This window comes from Hypanus sabinus, chromosome 8 (assembly GCF_030144855.1).
Source record: "Hypanus sabinus isolate sHypSab1 chromosome 8, sHypSab1.hap1, whole genome shotgun sequence".
NCBI classification, from domain to species: Eukaryota; Metazoa; Chordata; class Chondrichthyes; order Myliobatiformes; family Dasyatidae; genus Hypanus; species Hypanus sabinus.
The window spans coordinates 136,315,350-136,341,621 of record NC_082713.1 but is presented as its reverse complement, the minus strand read 5'-3'; the positions used below and the strand labels follow the sequence as shown (position 1 = coordinate 136,341,621).

Here is a 26,272-nt window from a genome sequence, read left to right as displayed (position 1 = left end):
TTACAGCGCGTACAGGCCCTTCGGCCCACCGAGTCGCCTTCGTCCCACAAGCACATATGTACATTAACCCTACCCTAACCAATTTTATTCCCATTACGCCAGTTTGAACATAATTACATATGTGTAACAGAGACGCAAGTTATATCAAGTAAATTTCTAAATTATTTCACATAAATCACTTTCTCCAAACAAGCAGAAACTCACAGTAACTAAAGAATTACGAGAATTTATTTGATCACCATAAGATACATCGGAGTCCCGTCGCAATGATTTCTCTTCCTGGTATGTATGGACCATTTTGTAGCGTAAGAACGAAGGGAGCCGGTTACTTTTACATGGAGACAGCGAGCGAGCGATCAATTTAACAACCCAGACCAAATTTCTCCATTTATGGCTATTGAGCGCGAATCTAATGAGCGATTAGATGAAAGTGGGGAAAAAATCCAAACGGACAAAATCCATGCAGCAGCAAACGAATAGAATCCAAATAAATACATTAAACGTTTTTACATCTCTCCGAAGTTGAGATGAATTTACTTTTTGTCCCGAACTTTTCAGATAAAACTCAACAATCTCCGTACATGAGTCTATATTCATTTCTGTATATAATATAATTCTGCATGCAAAGTTTTTTTTTTAAAGGAGTTACGGGATTTATATACGTCTGTGCATATCTGTAAGCCTCATTTCCTAGGCTGTTCATCCAATGTAAAGTCTGCGGTGGACGAACGAGATCCTGGGCCGTTGTCGTGTAACTTCCTGACGTGTTTTTTCAGATCAAAGTTCCGGCAGAACCCCTTGCCACAGGTGGAGCAAGTGAAGGGTTTCTTGTCGTTGTGGGTGTGCATATGGAAGGTGAGGTTGTAGATCTGGTGAAAGGCCTTGTTGCAAATGCTGCACTTGAACTGTTTCTCCCCGCTGTGAGTCAGCTTGTGGTTCTTGTAGTTACCTGCAAGATTGGGATTTAATACTGAACAAAATCCAAAGTAAGATTCTTTAACAAAAATTAATACTACTTTTAGCTGCATGAAACTGAATAACTGTTGTTAAATATATCTGTGGCTGTTTTGAAACTCACAATCTCTGAAAAAAATGCAATGAAATGAATCTTCATATAAAATTCACGTGATTTACCTGTAAGACTGGGTATACAAGTTTGTTTTAATTTATCGTGTATAAAATTCAGCATATATGCATTACATTAGTAAGTCCAATGTTGGGCTAACTAACGGAATACATGCAGTATATATGCTGCTCTCAAGTGCCTCTTGTTCATTTATGGCGCGGATGTTTTGATATTCTCCCACCAGTGTTATTACCTTTTTGGTGAAATCCCTTCCCACAGAACTCGCAAACAAAGGGTTTGTAGCCGGCGTGGATTCTGGTGTGAGTATTGAGTGTGGAACTTCTGTTGAACGCTTTGCCGCACTGGTTGCACTTGTGAGGTTTTTCCTGCCAAGTGATGCAAACGTAACATCAGTAAATATGTTCAGGGTTTAGCTGCAGAGAACAGTAGTTCGGTTCGACACTTTGAGCGCCCGAACGATAAAATCAATGCTCACATCTGCCCTCAAACAAATCCCGCGCATGTTGATATTTTCCAGCAGACCAACAAAACGGACTATAAAAACAATGTAGGGCATCGTCATTGAAGTTTCATTGGTGTAAAATGCCCCGCCGGGTACTCCAGACATGTTAGTTGCATGGTTTCGGCTAGTTTCGCACGTTACCGAGTAAATGTCGGGACGTGTCCCGCATCGCTTCACGCTGCTTTGAATGCTAGCGGCAGGCGGTCAGAGGTTACAGAGCGGGAGGAAAAAAAGGGCGTTCTTGGACCGAAAGGTCGGAGATGGGTGCCTGTTTCAATTCTGCCGAAACTCAGATCATTTAATGTTTACTTTGCAGCTGTTTCATATTTTAACCATTGTAAAACTAGCTGAAAGCCAGAGTTCTCCAGCAATGTTATAATCAACTGATGGCCATCTCACATTATACAATGTGAACTAAATCACGTCAGTTTCATATCGTGGGCTCCTCTTGATTCGGCTTTGCCGGATCACTCAAAATGGTTAAAGTGTCCTGTAACGTTATCAAACCTGATTACAGGCTACGCGACTAAAGAACTTAGCTAAAGGACCGTGCATCTGTACAGATGCGCTCCCACATGTTAAGGCCGGCACGTGAACTGGTGAGTTTACAAAGGCGTTCAAACGGAGTAAGGGGGCCAACGTACCTGGGTGTGAATGATCTTGTGTCGGCACAGGGTGCTGGCTTGACGGAAGCCTTTGCCACAGACTTTGCAAACGAATGGTCTGGCTCCCGTATGAACCGGCATGTGACGGGTTAAGTTATAATGTGCGTTAAAAACCTTTAAAAACACAAAAGGTGCGGGGCAACAGAATTAGATTCGCTGAAATTGGTCGCTTTTGACGGCATGCGATTAAGCAGGAGACGGAGAGCGGAAGAGAGCGAGCCACTTACCTTTCCACACACTTCGCAGGTGAAAACTTTGGGTCTGCTGTTTGCGGAGCTGCTGTTAAGTTTGGACGAATTCTTCAGGGCCAGTTTTTCCGACAGAAAGTGCGCGTTCTCCTTCACGCAGTGCTGGAGTTGGGACGAAGTGAGGTCTTTGAAAGCCGTCGGATACCTCTCCATCGAGGACAGCCCCAGTTTGTTCTTATCGCCGAGCACGCCGAGGGGGGAGCCCAGCAGATAGGAAGCCATCGGGTGCACGTTGAAGATGGTGGCGGCGGCTGGAGGAGGGCATGGCCCGTCGCCGCAGTTCAGGTAACACAGAGCTCCCATTGCATGAAAGGACGATTGGTTGACCACGCGTGGCCGAATGAGTCTGTACTGCTCCAGCGGCGGCGAGAGGCTGGCCCCGTCCGCTTTGGACGACAAGCTGCAGTTGACCAAGTCGTGTCTGCAGTCGTAGGAAGTCTCCAGGTGGCTTTTGCGGTGCTCGGCGCCGGGCAGGCCACCCTTCGAGCTGTTTTCATAAGCCAAGGACAAAAGTGGGATCATGCAAGGTACCGAAGAATTCAGGTGGAACACGTGCTTTGGTTCGCCCTTGGCCACCGCTCCTTGCAGTAGGTTCGGGTAGGGGGCACACTTTGGTTCTGGAGTTCTGGCCATAATTCGCTCGATGGAGAAAGCCAGGGGTTTAGACGTGCTGATCATACCGTCTCCGGTATGTAGGCTCTCTCTGCCAGTAGAAGTTGCTCCCAGTATCTTATCAGCACGATAACGATGGGAGTAAATGTTGTCCATATTTGTTTGTATTACTAAGGATCTACTTGCTCTTTTTATGCTGTGTATTATTTCGTGGACGCCCCTTTTTCTCTTTGAGACAGATTTGGACGGGAATACAGATACGACCAGCATGCAGCAAGTTGGTGGCAGAGCCGGTGACCATTCCTACCGGTCTTTGACCATTAAAATGTGTTGTGCCAACAACCCTCCAAAGATCTTGCTCATGATCCCTTCTGGAGATGAGGAGATAAAAGTCAATAATTCACTGGTAGTAATCGGCAATGAAGTTTTTATTTGTGTTTGGTTAGTGGGCTGGCGTTCCGTTTTGATCGTCACTGGAAATCCGACTCTCGCCCGCCTACTTAAGAGATGAAGGAACACCTTATTCGCTATCTCTTATTTCTGCTCAGCGGTTCCCGTCAAATCAGGAGAGTGCCGCAAGCTGCTGGGTGCCTGACTGACATCAGCGAAGATCATTGGAACAAGGTGGCGAACCAGTCATAGGAACAGCTCTGAGTGAAAGGGCGGCACAACTCTTCGCACGGGAGCTTTCAAAGCCCGCCAGCAGCTAATGCAATCGCCTCCCCGAGAGGCTAAGTGATTTAAATCCTGGCAGTTCCTACAGGGGGGAAATATATCGGTCAATAATTCAGTTTCAGTGAGGAATTCGGAAAATTCAGTAAGGCGCTGGAAAAGGGCTAGTAGCATCATGAAAGATTCCGCAACCCTGATCACGGACTGTCCCACCGCTTCCCCCACCCCGCCACCCCCATCAGAGACGAGGCTACGTAGCACCCACGCCAGGATCACCAGACTAAAAAACAATTACTTTCCCCCAAGCAGTAAGGCTGATTAACACCTCCACCCACTAACTCCACCACTACTTTATTATTTCCCGTCAGAAATCTTATTAACACCCTAGCGTCAATTTATGGATATAAAATCAACACATAAACTTATATATACTTATATTTTATTGTGTTTTGATTGTTATTGTTGAGTTATTTGTGCTATATTGTATCCGGTGTAACAATCATTTCGTTCTCCTTACACTTGTGTACAGAAAATGATATTAAACAATCTTGAATCATCTCTCGGTTTAGAGACGCCTCAGTTGGATAAACACTTGTTCATAAAAGCCCGCAACAGACTGCATTCACCATATTTCGCACTTTAAAAAAACAGAAACCGTTGTCAGACATAAAATATACTTAAGTTTTGATATGTTACCGGTATGGAGATTTCGTTTTTACAATCTTAAATAAATTTAGAAATGATCTAGACATATTTACAAATTATCACTTGCTGACAAGAGCGACAACACTCCAAAAATTCCGCACACTTGGCTTATTCCGTGGTCATAAAAGGCACAATCCAATTGCAAGCTTAAAAAAAAAGTCGATATGGTGGGAAAATTCCGCTGAGGCAAAGTTGGGATAGAACACACATTCAGATAGAGTGAGAAATGAAATATTTTGATCAGAGTGTCTGGATTCCCTTTTTGTTCAAAGGTGTTCTGTGTTCTAGGCTAGGAGTTTCAGTCCATTGTCTGTTCAGTAATGTGGTATTCGTTAGCGATGCGCGAATTCATTATCGGAAACATCAATTTAAACAGTGCTACAACAGACCGTTAGCAAATCATTGTGCGCTCCACTGATGAGGTTATACACTTTTTTCAAGTGCTTTTATGTAAATAATGTGTTTTTAATTGGAGGAGTGATATAATCTATTTTATCGTTTGCTAACAATTCCAATATAGTGTTATAAATAGAGGTCCATTTATGCAAATTCTCTTTCAGTTCAGAGGAGAAAAGGAATTGAATCCGAATGGGGGTAAAAGAAAACTGGCGGCTGTAAAACTGAAGCCAGAACACAACATGCAGGCACACCTGTCACACGCGAGAAAGATAGATTAAGATACTAGGAGAGATTCTGTGGCTGAGTATGGCGTGTGATCCTCGAGCAGACTTGCTGCAGTGCTGGTGAACGCGACGCGCTAAACTTTCCCGCGGTCGATAATTTCAACAGTTAGTCACTTAAACGTCCAACTTCTCGCGTAACGCGCTGTATTCCAGCGGAACTATAAACAAGTCTCGAACTACAACCCCTATCCCCAGGCTAATCAATTGTTTATGTATTTCTCTTCATCTTTGTTTATTCTTCGATGCAAGCAAGAAACACCGTTCAAGATTCTGCAATCTACCAAAGGCAACAAAGACAGCAATGAAAGGCGATGCTGGTATAGAATTGTGCTAATACACAAGGATGGAGTCGGCGGTGGTTGGTGTCAAAGTAGAGGCTGGAGTCGGCGGTGGTTGGTGTCAAAGTAGAGGCTGGAGTCAGTGTTAAGACATTACTTATTTAAGCAGAACTTAAAAGGAACTTTTAGATTGTACTCTGAAACCGAAAACTTCACCTAAAATGGGAATGCGTGAGATAAGCAATCAGAAGAAGTCTTTTCCCAATTCCTCACTGTCAATTGCATACTATGTAAACCCGGAACATGTTCTTTATTTGTAGTTAGAAAGCTAAAGCATTGCCAACTATAGCCTGCGTCCCAAACCAGGGACGCCCAAACCCAAACCAGTCCTGGTTTTGTTGCATTGCTGACATTTATTTGCACAACATTTAAAATCAATGGATATCATATCTAGTTTACACTTTGCTTTAAATATAGATAAACGTACGTATTAGGCCACTCCGTTCAAGGGCGCTGCTTCGCCACGTGATAAGATCACGGCTGTCTGCAGTCCGAATGCCGCGTTCCCAACTACAAATGCTGCTTTCTCTTTTTGTTTCAGAACACGGTACTCTAGCTGTGGTCTTAACAATACTCTGCACGACTGAAGCATAAGCACCCGACTTTTGGGTTCAATTCTGCTAGCAATAAATAACTTTTCTGCTGAAGGGTCTCGGCCTGAAGTTTTTTTTATTTCCATAGATGCTGCCTGATCTGCAGAATTTCTGGAGCATTTTGTGTGTGTTTCTCTGGATCTCCAACATCTGCAAAATCTCTTGTGTGAGTAAATAAATCCCTGTTTGCTTTCTAACTACTGTACAGTACCTGCATACTAGCTTTCTCCAAACTATTCAAGAGAAACCAAGAGCTCCTGGAATCTCTCGTCATTTTGATATTTTACATTTTTTCCCTGCTAAAGTGGGCAACTGCACATTTCCCTACATCACTCAGCTCTTTGCTCAATCATTTATTCTATATCTTATTACAGGATCTGTGTATTTCCTTACTTTTCAACGTATATCTCTTAAGCAAATCATACTTCCTCCGTTTCTTGCTTATATAAATTCCAAAAAGTTGAGGTCACAGATCTATCCTTATGGTATGTCAGCCGTTACATCTTGTCAACCAGAAAACACCCTTTCAATGTTCCCTGTCTGTTTACTTGTTATCCAGCCATTCCTTGAGTCATACCAATATATTTCTTCTCCACAATGATGTGCGTGTGAGGAATGGAGAAAGAATGAGTAGGCGCCCGACAACATTTGAAATGTTAAGGGATTCTTCTATGAATACTCTTATGTTTTTATCTTTAGATAATCAGTCTACTAATGGAGAGTAAGGGAGATTCGGGAGAGTATGACGTTCACTCATATAGGTCACTCTTTTGAGAGTTAAATTCCCTTTATGGTATAATGGCAGACAATTGGAAGATCATAAAACAAACTGCTGGAAGAACTCCGCTAGGTAAGCGGCATCTGTGGAAGGAAAGAAATGGTCAGCCTTTTGGGTCGTGACCCGAATCAGGTTACGAGACCTGAAGTTTACTCCAGCACTTTATTTTGTTTTTGCTCCAAATTTCAGCTTTTGCTGTCCCTTGTGTCTCCAGTTGCAAGGTCAAGATGGACGTTGCCTGGGCAACGAACGTCGGTGTAATTCGTTTGCGAAGTCTCCCGCCGTGCACGTTATGGGACGCAAACGGCTGGTCCTGGCAGCATATTCAAATTCTGATATGTTTCTACACTGTGTACTTTCCTGTGGGTCGGACAGGAGGATGAGAAATCTCAGCTCGGATCATATCCGTGGGGAAAATGTAAGACCATTTTTTGAAGCCTTGTACCGCACGAACCTCACAAACATTGGTATAACCACTTTCTAGTCGAAAATACCATTCTGAAAATTCCTTGGACTCGCTGAAGATTTCAAAATTAAAAAAAAAAGAACATGCTGTAAATTTTTAAAAGATTAAAAACAGAACAGGCAGGTTTCGAAGAACTTTCTTCTGTGTTCTTCCCTTGTGTTCGACCTGGTCTGCAGAGTATTTCCAGTGCTTTCTGTTCTTTTTTCCTACTTTGTATTTCCACCAGCAGAATTCTTGTTTCGCCTCTGCCGAAAAAATCATTAACTTTCCTTTGATCATTCAAAAATAATGACAGCGTCCCAACTCCACAGGATGGGCCATGTGTGGACGCAGTTCGTCCACCTCTCTGCCCTGTTGAAGTATAAATTCTGAAGTTTGAATGCGAAAATCTCTCCGAATCAGTTAAAAAAGTCTTCGTCTTATCAGACTCACCACATCCTTTACCACAGTAAAGGCGCATCAAAATAGTTGATTGGCAGCAAAGCATTTTGGCAAAAATCATGAACAAATGCGACATTTTCATTTTCTGAGTTCAGAAAACTGACGGGAAAATATTTTGCTATTTTTAGAATTTCGCTAGAGGGTAAACGAATGCATTCAATACATAACATAAAATTGTGCTGTGGATCAATATTTAGACCTCCGAAGTTGTTCTTTGCTTAATGTGAAACACAAATCTTTGATGCAAAGAATTTTAGCAGATGTTGACTGAGGACAAATTTCAGCGGGTATCTCTCAGACGTTCGCTTAATTTACTTTTGCAGGTCTGTTTGATGGAATAGGATCTGCTGATAGAATAATTGTAGATACATGGTCATAATGCACGGGGACGGCTCTTCGACCCAGCACCCAGTCAATTGCACTGATCTCATTTTATTTCCGCGCAATTTTCCCGTCAACTTTCACCTACACACCATGAACATTTAGTTTGGCTAATCTGAGAGGAATGCAGCGTACTTGGTGGATTGGGGGGGGGGGGGGGGGGGGTAGGGGAAGAACGCACGCGACCACTGGGAGAACATGCAAACTCCAGGCAGAGTCCTGTATAATTGCAGACTATTTAAACCTATTATGGTTATTTACCGCTTTTTCATTCAAATAAATGTAAGTGTAATTTTGTTAGATTATAATCAGAACAAATATGCACTTGTACGAAAATTCTCAGTGTGATGTGGGAAAATTGGTAAAATACCAATGTAACACGTCCAGATGGAAATCGCACACAGGTTAACACATGTAATTCAAATTCGACACCCTCCCCGTCTAACAAATAGAAGCAAGAGCAGCAGTAAAATAACGATAAGGTGCTATGTTCCAATTCGAACCCAGCAAAGGTAGTGTTTAGATGGCCTGATCTGGGAGGTGAGTCTGGGATTGACAGGAACAGTGAGTATTATGTGATAGTGTGGATTTTCCAGAAGTTGAAGCTGAAGTCAATTGAACATGGTTAAATAAATTTAAAAAAACATTTTTTTTAAACGAGGCGCGTTGAACTTTGTACCTCTGAATCTAAGTTTTCTCATTGCTTGCCCAACATCCAGGAGTGGATGTGTAGAAATTTTCTCCAATCGGGAAGGCCAAAGTCATTGCTCTTGGCCCCTGACATTGGCTGCCTCCCTTGTAACTGTCTGAGGCTGAACCCGATTGTTAGATCTTTGAATCAAACTATCTGCCTGTCATAACATTACCAAGGAAGAGATATTACAACATCACTGGACTCAGCTCAACCGCTGTTCATTTGCCGTCAAACATCTCTGATTAAACCATACACTTCTTTCCTATCTACATAATCTCTACACCCCTCCAAATTCTGTCTCATTTCCAAATATAATCTGTCCTCTATTGATACTTGTGCCTTAAGATAGCAAATTCCTTCCAAGACAATTGTCTTGAACACGAGAACCTCATGTTCGTGTGATTTATTTTAGGAATAGGACAGAGTATTGACTATGTCACGTCGTAAACCTGATCTCCCGTTCAGCGTTATCACGGCGGATCGTTTGACCTCAACTCTTTCTCCTTTGTCTTCTATAATCCCAATACGTATCAACCTCAGCCTTGACCGTATTGAATGACTCAACCTCCTCAACGCGCTGGGCCAAGGAATCAGAATGATTCACAACGCTGGGAGGGAAGAAATTCATCTTCAACTCTGTCTTAAATATAACACTACCCCTTATTCTGAAATAATTCCCCCAAATTCTAAGTTTCAGCATGAGAAGAAATGTTATTTCAATATTTATATAATTAATTCCTCTCTGATGCTTATTTTCAGTTAGATGTAAACTTTCATTTTTCCTGGCTTCAACAACTGCAGACATAGCCAGTTCAACCTCTCCTCATAAGATACCCCCTGTTTTCATAAATTTACCTAGAAGACATTCCCTGAGCACCTAGGACCAAAACGTTATGCCTTACTCCAGGTGTGCTCTCACCAATTCCTCAGAATCTGCATATCTGGAATGAAAGGAAATGGTCCGCTACCCAAGGGACTGTTTAAATAAGCGCTGAGTGAACGCGGCGATAGGACCGCGCGGAATCCCCGATGATCAAGCCGGCGAGTTGCAGCTCCACAGATCGAGGGGCGGGATATTTGTTCTGGTTTAGTGTATGCGGACAGCTCTCATTGAAAGGATCCTTCGGGTCTGCTAGCCGGGATTCCCGAGAAAGCGCAGTCCCGTGCAGATCTAGTAAGGTTCCGGTCAGAGAGCGAAGGGAGTCCGGGTAAGTAGCAACACATCTTCCTTCTCCTAACGTAATGGGAGCTTTAACAGAGAAGATCATCAGCAGTAACTTTGAGTCGAAGGGTCATGTTAACATTTCTATCTGTTCTTGTCAATTAAATCTGGTAGAAGATTATGTCCTACTTGTTTGTCAGGGGTATGGGATTGAGAGTGTGGAGCAGAGATAAATCCGCACTGTTGAGCCCTGTATGTTGTCCAGTTATGTCGGTCGTTGGCCACCAGACCGCATCTGGAAATCCAATGGTCGATAAGACGCACAACAATTGTTGTACTTGTACTGCTTCATCACTTTTATTTTAATTCGTAATTGTGTCTTAAACAACACATTAATATGTAATTAGATTCCCTCTTCCTCCCTCCCTTTCTCTCTCACTCAATTGGCCAACATCCACCTCCGGGCTGAGAATTCGGGACGGATCTCCCATCAATTCGATCTCACATCTATATCCTCCAGCATAATCAGGGTTAAACTAGACAGAATAGACCAAAGCGAGGAAATCCAGAGATGCGCCGACTTATATTTTAAAACAATAACCTCTTATTTTCAGAATTTACAGGTTTGTATATTAGCCTTTCTGCATTTTCCCTGCTCAAAGCCTCTACTTCCTAGGTAAATTCGACACTGATCGAGCTTCAAACGGACTATTCCAGCGTATCTTTACGTAAAGATAGGTTCAGATGTACAGCCAAACATTGCACATCCCGCGTCATAAAATGTCCATTAAAAACAAGCATCATTCGAAGTACACTGAGTAAAATATTTATTTGTAATTTAAACATCCTAATGTACAATTTATATAATCACTGCATTAAACACTAAAGGAAACGGAACTGCGAATAGACATGGCCTAGTTCTGAAACACGGATACCTCGAAATTCCTTTCTATGTGGCATCCCACTGATACTAACAGCCAACCAACTATGGCTTTAAAGATTTGTGCGGATTAACGTTTTAAGAAAAAATATTCAAGGCTTTGAGTCACCGTGGTCAGGTTAACAGTACTTTGTGGATGGTCGGTCCCAGCTCTGGTGGTGCTGTGGTGCGGGAAAGACAGTCGCAGAGTGAACAGATGGGCTTCGCTTTATTTTATTTTAATTGCAGTCATTGTGACTGGGGAGGGTGTGAAACTCCATCTTCGGTTAATGTGCGCAATGTCAGTTTGCTTTAAACAACTGAAAAATGAAAGTGGGAGGAGCACGTTTCACAATACTCTAATAGAGCTACGCAGTTAACACGAGATCCTTAAACGGCTGCAAACTAAATGCATACTTCCTATTCGATTCAGCCTTTTAAAAATAACGCAAATCCAAACGTGCAGTAGCGAATTAAATTAAATCAAATTACCGACCTCGTCATGATTGCGCATTACAACTGCATCAGAGCAAACCAAAATTACATCGAAAATCACCAGATGCAGTTAAAAACGGAGAAAACGCCAATCGATTAAGATGAAATATATTTGAATGAAATTGTTTTTCCCATCGATTAAAATTAAATATATTTGAATGAAGTTGTTTTTCCCATTCGCACCTCATTGCCTGATGAGATATCTGTGACCCAGTGTTGCAGAAGGTGCAATCTGTGGTCGTTGAGACTCCCATCTGTCCGGTTTGGGTTTCCGATCCGGGCATTGCCTTAATCCTGCTGCCAGGGATACAATATCCATATTTGTATAGCTCAATCTCAGAGTGGAATCTGGTTCCAGAGCAGATTTATGATGCTCACCTACTGTAAGTGTGTAAGCAATACTGGGCTTCCGTGTGCTGGGAGCGAGCTTGATTGAGCACCTATCCATCTCCTTCATTCGCAGTCACACAGAACATTTTCGGAGACAGTATTAACAGTTTAATCTCCAAGTAGTCACTTTTTTTTCTAGATCGGCGACAATAGCAAGCAACTGTGGTTGTCCTTTTAAAGGAAGAATCCTTTTTGAGTATTTATTTGCATCACGATGACCGAATGGAAGTGAATGCCAACAACAAGAGTTCACATCAAGTATAGACCGCGTAATGTTATTGGCCAGGATCAAAGTTTCATGAAAATATTAACTTTAATCACTAATGCAAAGAGTGTATTTGGAACAGCAGAAATTTAGTTGTATCCAACGAGATCTAATTTAGATTTTTACTGTCGGATGTCGTTTACTGCCGAGTCTGGAAGTGGCCAGGTGACGAAATACACCCATTTATTATATTAACAATGTATTGAAACTTTCAGTATCTTGTAAATACTAACTTCAGACTCGTTAGCGGGTTAACCCTGTTCAGATTTCCCCTCAAAACTGGTCTTTTCCATGATATTGTACGCTGGTACGTATAATCTAAATTTCTGTTTAGAATGGACCTTTGGCTCTGACGTCCATCAAACGGCGAATTTCCCTTCTGTCCACCCCGATCAGTCCAATAAGAGTCACTTTCTTAAGCTTTGGTTTTCTATATATACATTATCAAATATGAGCAAAACGATTTCCCACCCCTTTCGGGAGTTCACTATATATCTAACGTCTATAAAAGAAAACATAAGGAAGTAACACACACAAAGTGCTGGAGAAACTCAGCAGGCCAGGCAGCATCTACGGAAAAAAGCAAACAGTCGACGTTTCGGGCCAAGACCTTTCATCGAAAACCGTCAGGAAATATAACTTAATCTAATTTATATCGAAATACGTGCTTCGAACTACGCAAACCATGAAATTGGAGCATGTTAATTGCAAACACGTTCTACCTGTCGCCGGCGCTGATCTCGATGCACCTGTCCTCCAAACACAGAACATCTATTCTTCCCAAAGTGGTTGTAGGAATGGTGTTAATCACATTGTTCATCGACGTACTTGGTCTTTAATTAAATGTGTTATCTATTACACCAGAAAATTCACACACAGCACCACATCAATAAAATCGAGAAGTTCATTTACGTTACATGTTGTACCTAGCCACTTGAAATCTTTTATTTATTCTTACATATTTTAGGTTAAAACTTTAAATATGTATAAATAATCCCAATGTGAGCAGTTCTATCAGGACACCGATTCTATTGTATTTGATAAATAGCTTCAGAGATGTCTCCCGTCTAGAACAGAGTTTATAGTTTCCGGAACTCATAAACCTACATTATACTCTTCCTTAAACTTTCACGAGGAACGCTGGCAAATATAAACTGGTTCAAACAAGTTGAAGAACTTCAAAACAATGATACTCAATTGTCAAAGTCATTCCAATTACTGTCAAGAGGAAGCATTTTTAATGAACGTCCCCGTGGCACAGCACTATCATTTAGAGTCCGTCAGTCCGGATTAAAAAAAACAATTGCATGCTGTTATAAATTTTGGTGACAGTTCTACAATTGAAGCGTCTTGGATTCACGTTTGATTGTTCATTTCGCGTTTCCACTTCGATCGGTATAGAAGGAAAACCTCGGAAAATACAATCCTATTCTAATATCGCTCTTCAGCTCTGTAAAGTCACTAAAGCTAAAATGACATTTTTTATGCGCAGCCTGGAAACTCATCCTATTTTTAAGTATTTAACCTAAATGACGATAATGTCTACCCAAACAGATCATCTGGTTGGATGATAATGGGGTGATAAATTCTCTTTTGCGTGTATTCGTTTAAATTAACATGAATGAATATTCTTTGCAAAATGACAGGTCTCTGCGAGCCTTCAGGAGTGTGAAGGAGATGCAGCTGGCATTCACTTGATTAAGCCCTGCGCTGAGCACTCGTAGCCTTCTCGGCAGGAGCAGTATGCCCATTAGTGCTTCGTTTTGCACAATTCCTAGCACTGAGAAAAATGAATCGCAAGACCCAGTCACAGGTCCAAACTTCGAGGTTTTAACAAAGGGCTAAATTAGCCAGTCAGCCACCAGCAGTCTCCTGGAGCTCTGCAGACCTGCTGACTCAGGTATTGAATTACCAAGTCTATCAAGAGAACTGATGCGATTCCATTATTCCATTGGGCGGAGTGTCCTTTGGAAAATAATTCAACTCTTAAATGACTTTGAGGCAAAGGAGGACAGCCCCTAGATGGTCATTAGACCAACTTCAAATCCAGAAGTGAACCCCTAAAATGTTAACATTTTTAAAAAATGAAAATTCCGTACCTTTTACCAGCATCGAAAGCTTTTATTTAAATACAGCGAAAGAAGAGCATTGCTTTGTTACATATAAAACTTTTATTTTAGTTGTTTGAAAAGAAACTAATGAAATAAACTTGGTACTTTTTCTTTGAAAAAAGGACCTTTACAGAAGCAAGATATTTTTACTCAGAGAGTGGTGGTGTGTAGAGGTGGTGGTAGAGGCAGATACATTCACTACATTTAAGAAATTCTCAGAGAGGCACATGGATGATAGGAAAATGGAAGGCTATGTAACATAGCAACAAAGAAGAAACATGTAGGAGGAAAGGGTTATATAGATTGTAGAGGAGGTTAAAAGGCCAGCACAACATCATGGGCTGAAGGACCTCTACTGTGCTGTAATTTTATGTTCTAAATTTCATATTGAGATAGAAAGGCAGAAACAAATGACCAAAGCCAAAATGGCCGTGTTAACCCTTACATCCATTGAACTAACTTACATTCAAGGGGCTTCTTAAACAACGTTACATTGCTAATATGTAATCTCCAATTGTCTCAAATAATAACTGAAAAAGCTGTTAAATTCATGACTGGCCATCTCTTTAACCTATGTGAACAAAGATCAACCAACTACTATCTACTGTATTGGTTCCATTACCTAAGAAAGTCTTCTCCTAACAATTTAACACATGAAGTTGCAGGTGGACAAAGGAAATAATTAAGGATATCATATTAATATTTAGGGGATATTTTTGATAGCTACAGATTGTTAATTGTTTTTTGCTACTTCTTTAATAGTAGTGTTTTCAGGTTTTGATGACACATTATACCATTGTATTTGAGAGTCCCTGTGTTTCATTTTTGTGAGAGTACCTGAAGATAGGATAAAGCCGTATCACTTTCACTTCTGGGTCTCTTGATCTATGGGGTTAGCAAATGGAGATAGGGTATATTTAAACCTTAAGGTATAGGATCAGAATTAGGCTCCACCATTTTGTCATGACAGAGCCTCTCAGCCCCAATCTCCTAAGGCTCATATTTTACTTGCATGCACAATAATACAAATTTCAATTTTATATTAGAATTAATTCTTATTTTTGTGCTGGCTGGAATTCTGTTGCATTGGTTATGAAACTGATGTGAGACAATTTTCTGCAAACACTGTCATTTAACTTGCTGACATGCAATGGGATTCGTACAATAGGTTCTGGAAAGTAAAATGAACATCACCTGACAAAAATATTGTATTGATGTTGAATGCTTGGCAGGAAAGGTAAACCAGCTCTTCCACATTATAACCAGCTCTTCCACATACTTCAATTGATGTCATCTCCAAAGACAAAGGACAAGAAAAATTATTTAAAGATTAAAGATTATCTTAATTTATCACATGTACCTTAAAACATACAGTGAATTGCATCACAGTGTCAATGGCCAATGTAGTCCAAGAATTATGCTGGGAGGAGCCTACAGGTTTTGCCATGTTCTGGTACCAAAATAGTATACCCACGATTTACTAACCCTAAAATCAAATCTTTGGAATGTTGAGAACCGAAGAGAACCTAACATAGTGTCCTGTAGACTAATAAAGTTATGGTAATTTTCCAACCCATTATTGTGAACTGAGTTAACAGGCATAACTGGCATCACTCAATGGGGAGTGCAAGAGACTGTAGATGCTGGAAACTGAAGCAAAAATTACAAACTGCTGGAGGATCTCAGTGGGTCAGGAAGTACTTGTGGAGACAAAGGCATAGTTGACATTTCAGGTCCTGATACAGGATCTAAGTCCAAAATGTTGATTATCCCTTTATCTCCAAAGATGTTGCCTGGCACATTGAATCTGCCAGCAGTTGGCTTTCTTAATCTCTCTGTGGGTATTTTTATGTCAAATGCATCAAAACAAGGAAAGTTAGAAACAGATCTGCTCATAGGTGCAATTAAATCATGTATATAATATAATCTGCTCAGGAAAAACTAAATCAGAAAAACAATTATAGATTTGGAGATTAACAAAATAACAAAAGGAATAGCCAGGAAAGTATTTTTACTCTTAGGTTTGTAAAAGATTTGGTGGAGCAGAATTAATAGACCTCTTAACACATGGAAATATAGTCATTAAAATAAATATATATAAATATATATATTGATGAGGTGTGGGGCAAGGATAGTAATATGAGACACAATGGGCCACTTTTTAAGAGACTCTTGGGCAAACACATTGAGCCAGGTGGTAGTATTTTATAATTCTAAACAAGTAGCTCCAGGATAAATATGAAAATGTTACAGAGGGATTTTGCTTGCTTTGTTCCTCTGAGAGGGCTAACTTCAATAGTCATGGGTATGATAACATGGATAATGGTGAAAAGTTCGAAGTAAATTTATTGTCATATATATCACCATATGCAGCCTTGAGATTCATTTCTTTCAGGGATACTCCGTAAATCCAAGAAAAAATAATGATCCAGTGAAAGGCCCCACCCAACAGAGCAGTCAAACAACCAATGTGCAAAAGACAATGAACTGTGCAAATATGAAAAGTAATAATAATAATAATAATAATAATAATAATAATAAATAAAGAAGCAATAGATATCAGGAACATGGGGTGAAGAGTCAGCATGACATCTAAAACTTTGAAAAACTTCTATTGATTTGGGGTGGAGAGTACATTGAATGGTTGCATCTCAGCTTGTTATGAAAATACCAATGCCCTTGAACAGAAAATCCTACAAAAAGTAATGGCTACAGCCCAGTCCATCATAGGTAAAGCCCTCTCCACCCCTGAGCACATCTACACAATGTTGCAGGAAAGCAGCATCTTTCATCAAAGACCTGCACAACCCAGGTCAAGCTCTCTTCTCCTTGCTGTGATCAGCAAGGTGGTACAGGAGCCTCAGGACTCACACTACCAGTTTCTGGAATAGTTATTATCCCTCAACCATCAGGCTCTTGAACCAGGGGCAATAACTCCACTCAACTCCACTTGCCCCATCCCACAACCTGTGGATTTACCTTCAAGGACTCTTTATCTCATGTTCTTAATATTTATTGCTTACTTATTCACTTATTATTACTTTATTTCTTTCTTTTTGTACTTGCACGATCTGTTCTCTTTTGCACACAGGTTATCTACCCTGTCATTGATTCTATTATGGTAATTGGATTTACTGAATGTGCTCACAAGAAAATAAATCTCAGTGTTGTATATGGTGATATATATGTACTTTGATAATAATGTTTACCTGGAACTTTGAAAATGGGTCATTAGGTTGTGGGTACAATTTAGTGATGGGACAAAGGAACATGAGTGAAGCTATTCCCACTGGTTTAAGAGCCTGATGGTTGAGGGGTAATAACTGTTCCTGAACCAGGTGAAGGAGGCTTCTGTAACTTCTTCCTGATGGCAACAGTGAGAAGAGAGCATGGACTGGGTAGTAGGGTCCTTGTGACAGTGCTTCATGCTCAGTAGATTAATTTACTGGTGGTGAGGCCTTTTCCTATGATGGACTGGGCCATATTCACTACATTTATAGGATTTTGCATACAAAGGCATTGGTATTTCCATACCAGACTGTGACGCAACCAGTCAATATACTCTCCACCACACATCTATAGAGCTTCTCAAAGCTTGCAATGTCATGTCAAATCTTTATAAACTTTTCAGGAAATAGAGGTGCTGCTGTGCTTTCTTTGTAATTGCAGTTACATGCTGGGCCCAGGAGAGATGCCCGGAAATGATAACATCGGGCAACAAGATTAATAGCTTTATTGCAATGAATTGTTGCTAGTGAAGTTTTGATGCCTTGAAAGTAGGTAGTTCAGTGCATGTCATTTACGCAATAATGGTATAAATTTAGTCATTTTCCTGAGTAGAATATGCCAGTGAATATTTATAGATGTGGCCACCAGTCTCAAAAGTGGACCAAGCAGATGTCAAACATTCATCCAATGATGTCATTATTTAAGAATGATCATTTCTTTACACAAGAGAATCTTTTTTGTTTTTGCCAGTATTGAAGGGATAGTGTGTTGATATTAGAGAAGCTACATGGGCAGCTGCAGAACTCATTGCAAACTGCACAAACAACATTCAAAGTCTACAAAATGCTTAAACTGACAGGCAGAGTTTTCTCCAGCATTTCGCCACCAAGATGGCTCTCTCAGTTACGGCACAGCTGGCAATACCCATTACTGGAAGCAATGTTATGGCCATGACTGGCCACAGAGTGTGGATCAGGGATTATCGACAGGAGGGAATGATATGCTCAGCTCTGAAGAGTCAGCTCCGGATCAGCATTTGAAGCTGTCACAACCTGAGCCTCTCTGAGGAACAGTGAATTTGCCAGTCCACATTTCTTAAATAATCATAACTGAAATATGCACCAGTTTGCAGGAAGTCCTTTAGGCATCCATTCATGGCTAGACTGCTGCCTTCATGGAGGTCACGTTCACAGTGATTATGATCTTCTTTATCATAGAAGTCAAACTAAAAGTCAAATTTATTTCCAAGCTATGTATATATCACCATATGTTACCTTGAGATTCATTTTTTGCTGGCATTTAAAGGAAAATAAAAGAAATATAATAGAATCTATGAGGGCCAAGACTGTAAATCAAGACTGACAAACAACCAATATGCAATAGAAGACAAATTGTATAACTGTGTGGCTCAAAAACATTTATAAATTTGCTGATGATGCAATTATTTTTGGCAGAATTTCAGATGGCGTGAGGAGGCATAGAGGAGTGAGGCTGATCAGCGGGTTGAATGGTGTCACAACAACAAAAACTCTGCACTCAGTGACAGTAAGACCATGGAAATGATTCTGGGTATTGGTTTTGCATGCTATTCAGGACATTTTTCTTCATTTCTGGAGCTCTCACTATCAGCCACTTGCCCATTGATGGGAAATATTTTCTTTGCTAAGTTCAATTAAATAATTGCTTTAAAAACTCTTATGAAATATTTACAGTTGAGCTACTCCCATACCTTTGCTTTGGGGAGATATAAATGTCCTTACTAGTGAATAGTCAATGATATACATAATTTTTACTATCTCAAATAGCACTGCTCTTATCAAGCAAAAATATGACTGTATTTTAATATTCAAGTTCTCACATGACCCCACAAAAGCCAAACAAAACAAAGCAGCGAACAAACATTATAATAATTGGTGCAGAATAAAATCACACAAATTTCAATCTGGTAATTTATAGGTAATTTATAACAGTGGCCTTGTTAAGTATTAAACAGACAGCAAACTTCTTTGATTAAAGTATTGAGGTCTTTTACATTTCTCTTAGGGAGGAGTCTAGACCTTCATCTAAAGGCACTGCTCCAACAGATCTTAGCCAGAGGGTTGAAGGCTGAGATCTCAGGGTCACTCCTTCTGTCTATCTGAGTGTCTCGCTACTCAGCAGAACAGATAGAGAGCCTTTCACTCCCTCTTCTTCTCTTCCTCCTTTTTTACCCCTTCCATCTTCCCCTGCCCTCTGCTTACATTAGCACCCTCCCTATCCTCCCTCTGTCCCTCACTTTTTCTTCCTTATCACTCAGCCTTCTTCCACCACTCCCCCCCCCTCTTCTTTTGTGTCTCACTCTCCTCTGTGGATGCATAACATGCAAGTGACCTCCATTCTTTCCTTAACTTATTCCCTTCCCTTCCACCCACCCATGTTCTCTCTCAGTTCCCTACCCATTCACTCTCCCCATGAATTCTTGTTGCTCATGGTATCTCAAGGCAGTTGAGTTATTTAGAGGCATCATTGAATTTTTTGTAAAATTTGCTGAAGGTAAATTGAGCCTCTAATTCTGCCTTCATAGTTTATTCACAGACGACTGTAGAACCCTTTTGGAGCAACAGCCATGGAGCTGTAGAGTCAGATAGCACAGAAACAGATCTTTTGGCCTACCGTGTTCATGCTGACCAACAGGTATCATTTACCAGCTATGTTCTGTAGTCTTCTTGCCTCAGCAAATCAAAGAGCTCATCTAAGAATCTCTTAAGTATTGTGACTGTACCTGTCTCCACCACACCCTCAGAGAGCATGCTCCAGCTAACAATCACATTTGAGTAAAAGTTTCAAAGATCCCTTAATATTTTACCCCCACAGCTTTATCCTGGTTCACCATGAAGGTAAGCTAGACAATAAAATAAAAGAGGATACCAAAAGTTGTTTTTCCAATATATAACTAAATGAGAGGCAAGAGTGGATATTGGATGCTGGAAAATGGCACTGGAGAGGCAGCAATGGGGTCAAAGGAATGATGGATGAACTTCTGCACCAGTCTTCCCTGTTGACACCAGCAGTATGCTAGAAATTTGAAAGTGTTAAGGGGCAGAGGTGAATGTAGTTGCTATTACAAGAGAATGTGCTTTGGGAAGCTGAAAGGTCTGAACTTAGAAAAGTCACCTGGACCAGATTGACTACACCCTAGGGTTTTGAAAGAGGTGGCTGAAGGGATTGGAGGCATTAGTAGTGATCTTTCAAGAATCATTAGATTCTGGAAGAGCTCCAGAGGACTAGAACATTGCAATTGCCACTCCACTCTTTAAGAAGGGAGGGAGGCGAAAGAAAGGACATTATAGGCCAGTAAGCCTGTTTCCAGTGCTGAGAAGATGTTGGAGTCCATTGTTAAGGATGAGATTTCAGGGTACTTGGAGGCACATGATATAACAGGCTAAAGTCAGCATGGTTTTTTGAAGTGGAAACCTTTCCAACCAAATCTATTGGGAATTCTTGGAGGGAATAACAGGCAGGATAGATAAAGAAGTGATGGTGAAATGCCTTTGACAAGATGTTGCAAATGAGGCTGCTAAACAAGATAAGAGTCCATTGTATTACAGGAAAGATTATCTACCATAAACAGAAGATTGGCTGACTGGCAGGAGATAAGTGTGGGAAGAAAGGGTGCCTTTTCTGATGGGCTGCCAGTGGTTTACTGCAGGGTTCAGTTTTGGGGCCAGTTCTTTTCACATTGTATGTTAATGATTTGGATGATGTAACTGATGGCTTTGTGGCCAAATCTGTAGACAATACAAAGATAGGTGGGGAGGCCGGTAGTTTTGAGGAACCATGGAGTCTGCAGTAGGAGAGACAGATTAGGAGAAGAGGCAGATGAAATATAGTGTAGGGAAGTGTATGATCACCAACTTCTGTAAAAGGAATAAGGATGTAGAATGTTTTCTAAACAGGGAGAAAATTCAGAAATCAGAGGTGCAAAGGGTCTTGGGATTCCTCTTGCAGGATTCCCTAAAGGTTAACTTGAAGGTTGAGTTGGTGGTAAAGAAGGCACATGTGCTGTTAGCATTCATTTCAAGAGGACTAGAATAAAGCAGCAAAAATGAAATGCTAAGGCTTTATAAGGCATTGGCAGATACACTTGGAGTATTGTCACCAGTTTTGAGGCCCCCTTATCTATGAAAGGATGTTCTAGCATTAGAGGAAGCCAGAAGTGATACATGAGAATAATTCCAGGAATGAAATGGTTAACATGAGGAGTGTTTTAATCGCTCTCGAGCTGCATTTGTTGGAGTTTAGAAGAATGAGGCATGATATCTTTGATACTGATCAAATATTGAAAGGCCTAGATAGAGTGCATCTGGAGAGGATGTTTCCTATGGGGAGGGAGTCTAGGACCAGATGGTGCAGGCTCATAACAGAACAGGGGCTCCTTTCTTATGCCATGGATCAATGCCATTAAGCAAGGATCCATGGACCCCAGTTTCAGAATTCATAGAATAGAAGGATATGCCTTTAGAACAGAGATGAGGAAGAATTTGTTAACTAGAAGGTAGTGAATCTGTGGAACTCATTGTCTCAGATGGCTATGGAGGCCAAGATATTAAGTATATTTAAAGTAGAGGTTGATTAGTAAGACCATCAATGGTTATGGTGAGAAGGCAAGAGAATCCATTTGAGGGAGATAATAAATCAGCCATAATGGAATGACAGAGCATGGAATGGCCCAATTCTGCTCCTAAATCTTATGGTTTATCCTTTAGTAATAATTTCAACTTAAGGTGTTCTCAAACTCATTGTGTTAATATTTTTCAGATTTTGAGCAGTGTTTGAAATTGAAGAAATAGACAATTAATTAGGATATTTATGAATAAAACACTATGTTTATGCATTGTAGATTAGATGGCAGAGGTGTTTGTTGTTCTGAATTACATAGGCAGCAGGATGTAACTTATGAACAAGAAGATTCTTTGAGACATTTTAAATGTTCCTGAAAAATGACTCATTTTAATGATTACCACTACTACTACTTGATTCTTACAACTCTGTATGCAAATCAAATGTTTATGTCTAAGGGCGGAGATGTCCTATGTGTTTGGACGTGAACCGGGCGTACTTGTTTTGCCTGTTGAATACGTGCATACTCCTATTCAATTATAGCTTTTAAGCATCATAAGTATACTGAATCATTTTACACTACAATTATGTTGGGACCAGCATTGAATCAACCCCTAACTCTTGTAAAAGGTGTTTACTGGAAAATGTCTCTACTAGGACAAAATGAAATCCATCATTTTCCATGCATATAGAAAAACGGCTATAGAACATTGCTTCTGTGAAATGTGTATTCACATAAAATAACAGCACAATTAAAAAGGACAATGTACAGTGATTTTTATCAATTGCTGGATATTCTATAGAACTGGTACAATTAAAAATACATATTTGCTTTTATGGCATCAATGACAACAGGCATTCATTGCCCAATCTTGATTACTCCAGAGCACTGTTGGTAGACCAAACTATGCCGTTTGATGTCACCGTAGAGAGATAGAAAGAATCCCTGACTTTGTGAGACTACTTCCAATGCTTAGATTTACTTCCTTTGAAAATGTTAGCAATTTATTTACAACGTCTATAATAAGTATTCACCTCGCCCCTGGAAGTTTTCATGCTTTCATGTTTTATTGCTTTACAACGTTGATTCACAGTGGATTTGATTTGGCTATTTTGGCACTGATCAACAGAAAAGACTCTTTTGCGTCAAAGTGAAACAAATTTCTACAATTTGGTCTAAGCTTATTACAATTATTGAGCACAAAATAATTGGTTGCATAATTACTCACCACCTTCAAGTCAGTATTTAGTAGATGCTCCTTTGGCAGCAATTAAAGCCTTGAGTCAGTGTGGATAGGACTCTATCAACTTTGCTCATTTGGACACTACAGTTTTTCCCCAATCTTCATTATAAAACTTTTCAAACACTGTCAGATTGCATGGTGATTGTGAGTGAACAGCCAATTTCAACTCCAGCCACAAATTCTCAATTGGATTGAGGTCCGGACTCTGACTTGGCCAATCCAGGACATTAACTTTGTTGTTTTTAAGCCATTGCTCTGTAACTTTGGCTTTGTGCTTGGGCCCATTGTCTTAGTGGAAAACAAATCTTCAGGGAAGCATTCCCACAACACGACGCAGCCACCACCACACTTCTCGGTAGGGATGGTGTGTTTTTGATGATTTGCCATGTCTGGCTTACACCAAACATAGCATTTAGTCCAAAAAGCTCAATTTTCATTTCATCAGACCATAGAACCTTCTTCCAGCTGACTCCTGCTGGCCTTCCTCACTAGTCCCCTTCTTGCACAGTCACTCAGTTTTTGAGCACAGCCTGCTGTAAGCAAATCTACAGCTGTGCCCATATTCTTTCCATTTCATGATGATTCACTTAACTGTACTCCAAGGGATATTCAGTGACTTGGAAATGTTCTTGTATCCATTTCCCGACTTGTGCTTTCCAATAACCTTTTCGTGGAGTTTCTTGGAGTGTTCTTTTGTCTTCATGGTGTAGTTTTTGCCAGGGTGCTGACTCACCAGCAGTTAAACCTTCCAGACACAGGTGCATTTTTGCTACAATCATTTGAAACTCCTTGACTACACATGGTGACCTCAATTTAACTAATTTTGTGCACCAGTGATGATTTATGTGTCATATTAAAGGGGGTGAATACTTATGCAACCGATTATTGTGTGCTTTATATTTGTAATTAACAGATATTTATAAAGATCTGTTTTCACTTTGACATGAAAAAGTCTTTTCTGTTGATTAGCGTCAAAAAAGCCAAATTAATTCCACTGTGATTCAATGTTGTAAAACAATAGAACATGAAAACTTCTGGGATGGGGGGGAGATGAATACTTTTTATTGGCACCGTATGTTTAAACACTTAATGGCCTTTTATATCACTTGCATCAATTTTTTTAATTCAATAATCTGTGAAACCAATTAAAACATTTCAAAATTCTCTGATAGGATTTGAACATGCAGTCCTTGGACTTTTATTCTTTACACTTTCCCAACCACTGCTAAAATTTATAAATGTGTTAGTCTCTGAACCGAATCCCATCCACAGCAAAGTGCTAAAGCTTTGCTTCCAATAACTGCTAGTAACAATGCGACAACAATAGAAATTTTTATTCTTGACATCCTATTGCTCAAAGTTCTTATTTTTGCAGCTTTATTGAACCATTTTGTATTCTACACCTTTGTTTGCAGTATGAGCAAGAGTTACCTTCTATTTATCCTCACTAAATTCTCAGTTAGGGCAACATGTGCAAAATTTAGCAGGGATTTAGCATTTAGCAATGCATTTAAACTGATTTGCACTCAACCCAGCTGGTTTATTTCACTGTGTTCCTAACATGAAACCTTGGGAGTAACCCAGATATCATCTTGTGATTGTACTATTTAACTGTTTCCAGACCTATTGATGCCCTAACAGTGATAAAATTATTCATTCCTATATAATTGGTTGGCATTGGCCAATTCATATTATCCCCCATCCAATCTCTTGCACACCTCTCAATAATGCCTTTCCCTTAGCAACAAGAAAACAGCATTATCATGTGCCATGTCATATGACATGGGCGATCATGGTCTCATAACTATGATGGTTCTTGGCAAATTTTCTGCAGAAGTGTTTTGCCATTGCCTTCTTTTGGGCAGTGTCTTTACAAGACAGGTGATCCAGCCATTATCAATACTCTTCAAAGATTTTCTTCCTGGTGTCACCGATTGCATAATTAGGACTTTTGATATGCACCCGCTGCTCACAAGACCATAAGATATAGGAGTAGAATTAGACCATTTGGCCCATCGAGTCTGCTCCGCCATTTCATCATGGCTGATCCAAATTTCCTCTCATCCCCAATTTCCAGCCTGCTACCCATATCCCTTAGACCATCCACCACCTGCTCCCACTTGACCATGACTGGGGGCTAAGCGGGTGCAAGGGTGATCTGCAGACTACCAGAGGGAAGGAGTGACTTACACCTCCCTTGGTGGAGACACCACTCCACCCTAACATCCAATAAGAAAACACCACACAAAATATGGAACAGATGATAGTTCCAGCATCTGTGACTGTTCTCCTGACAAATTAAATCTTTAATATTGCTGTATTGCTCACGTTTGATGACTGCCTCTGTACACCATTGGTCTCACAAGATGTAGATTTGCCCTAGACTGCCCCTATTTCATGGTGTCATCAACCTCTCTCCAAACCTTGAAGCTGAAAACAGGCCAGAGAGTGTTTTGCAACATTAGTACAGTGCAGGTCATAAAACTTTCTAGGAGATAAACACAAGAAATTCTGCAGATGCTAGAAATCCGAAGTAATACGCACAAAATGCTTGAAGATCTCAGCAGGTCAGGCAGCAACCATGGACATGAATATTTAGTTGATGATTTGAGCCAAGTCCCTTCTTCAGGACTGAGAATGAAGGGGGAAAGTGCCAGAATAAAAATGTGGGGGGAGGGGAAAGAGGTTAGTTAGGTGAAGCTAGGTCAAGGAAATGTCAAGGGCTGGATAAGAAGGAATCTGATAGGAAGGGAGAGTGGACCACAGGAGAAAGGAAGGAGGGGACCCAGGGGAAGCGATTAGCAGGTGAGAAGAGGTAAGAGGTCAGAGTGTGGAATAGAGATGGGGGGGGGGTGGAAATTTGTTGTCTGGAAGGAGAAATCGAGATTCATGCTATCAGGTTGGAGGGTACCCAGAATGAAAATAAGATGCTGCTCCTCTACCCTAAGAGTAGCCTCTTTTCGGCCATGGACCAACATGAAGGAAAGGGAATGG

General features: G+C 40.5%; 1 protein-coding gene across 2 annotated transcripts; it reads right to left on the bottom strand.

The window, feature by feature from the left end:
• Window positions 1-657: 657 nt before the first annotated feature.
• fezf1 (FEZ family zinc finger 1) lies at window positions 658-3,384 on the bottom strand. Of its 2 annotated transcripts, XM_059976563.1 has the most exons (5): window positions 2,846-3,180; window positions 2,482-2,701; window positions 2,234-2,368; window positions 1,320-1,452; window positions 658-949 (listed from the first exon to the last, which is right to left on the bottom strand). In XM_059976563.1, exons 1-5 carry the CDS (start codon window positions 3,178-3,180, stop codon window positions 684-686), a joined length of 1,089 nt encoding a protein of 362 aa, XP_059832546.1. In that variant the 3' UTR covers window positions 658-683. The 2 variants fall into 2 exon arrangements, with proteins under 2 accessions (XP_059832546.1, XP_059832545.1); XM_059976562.1 differs by having other exon boundaries at window positions 2,482-3,384.
• Window positions 3,385-26,272: the final 22,888 nt, after the last annotated feature.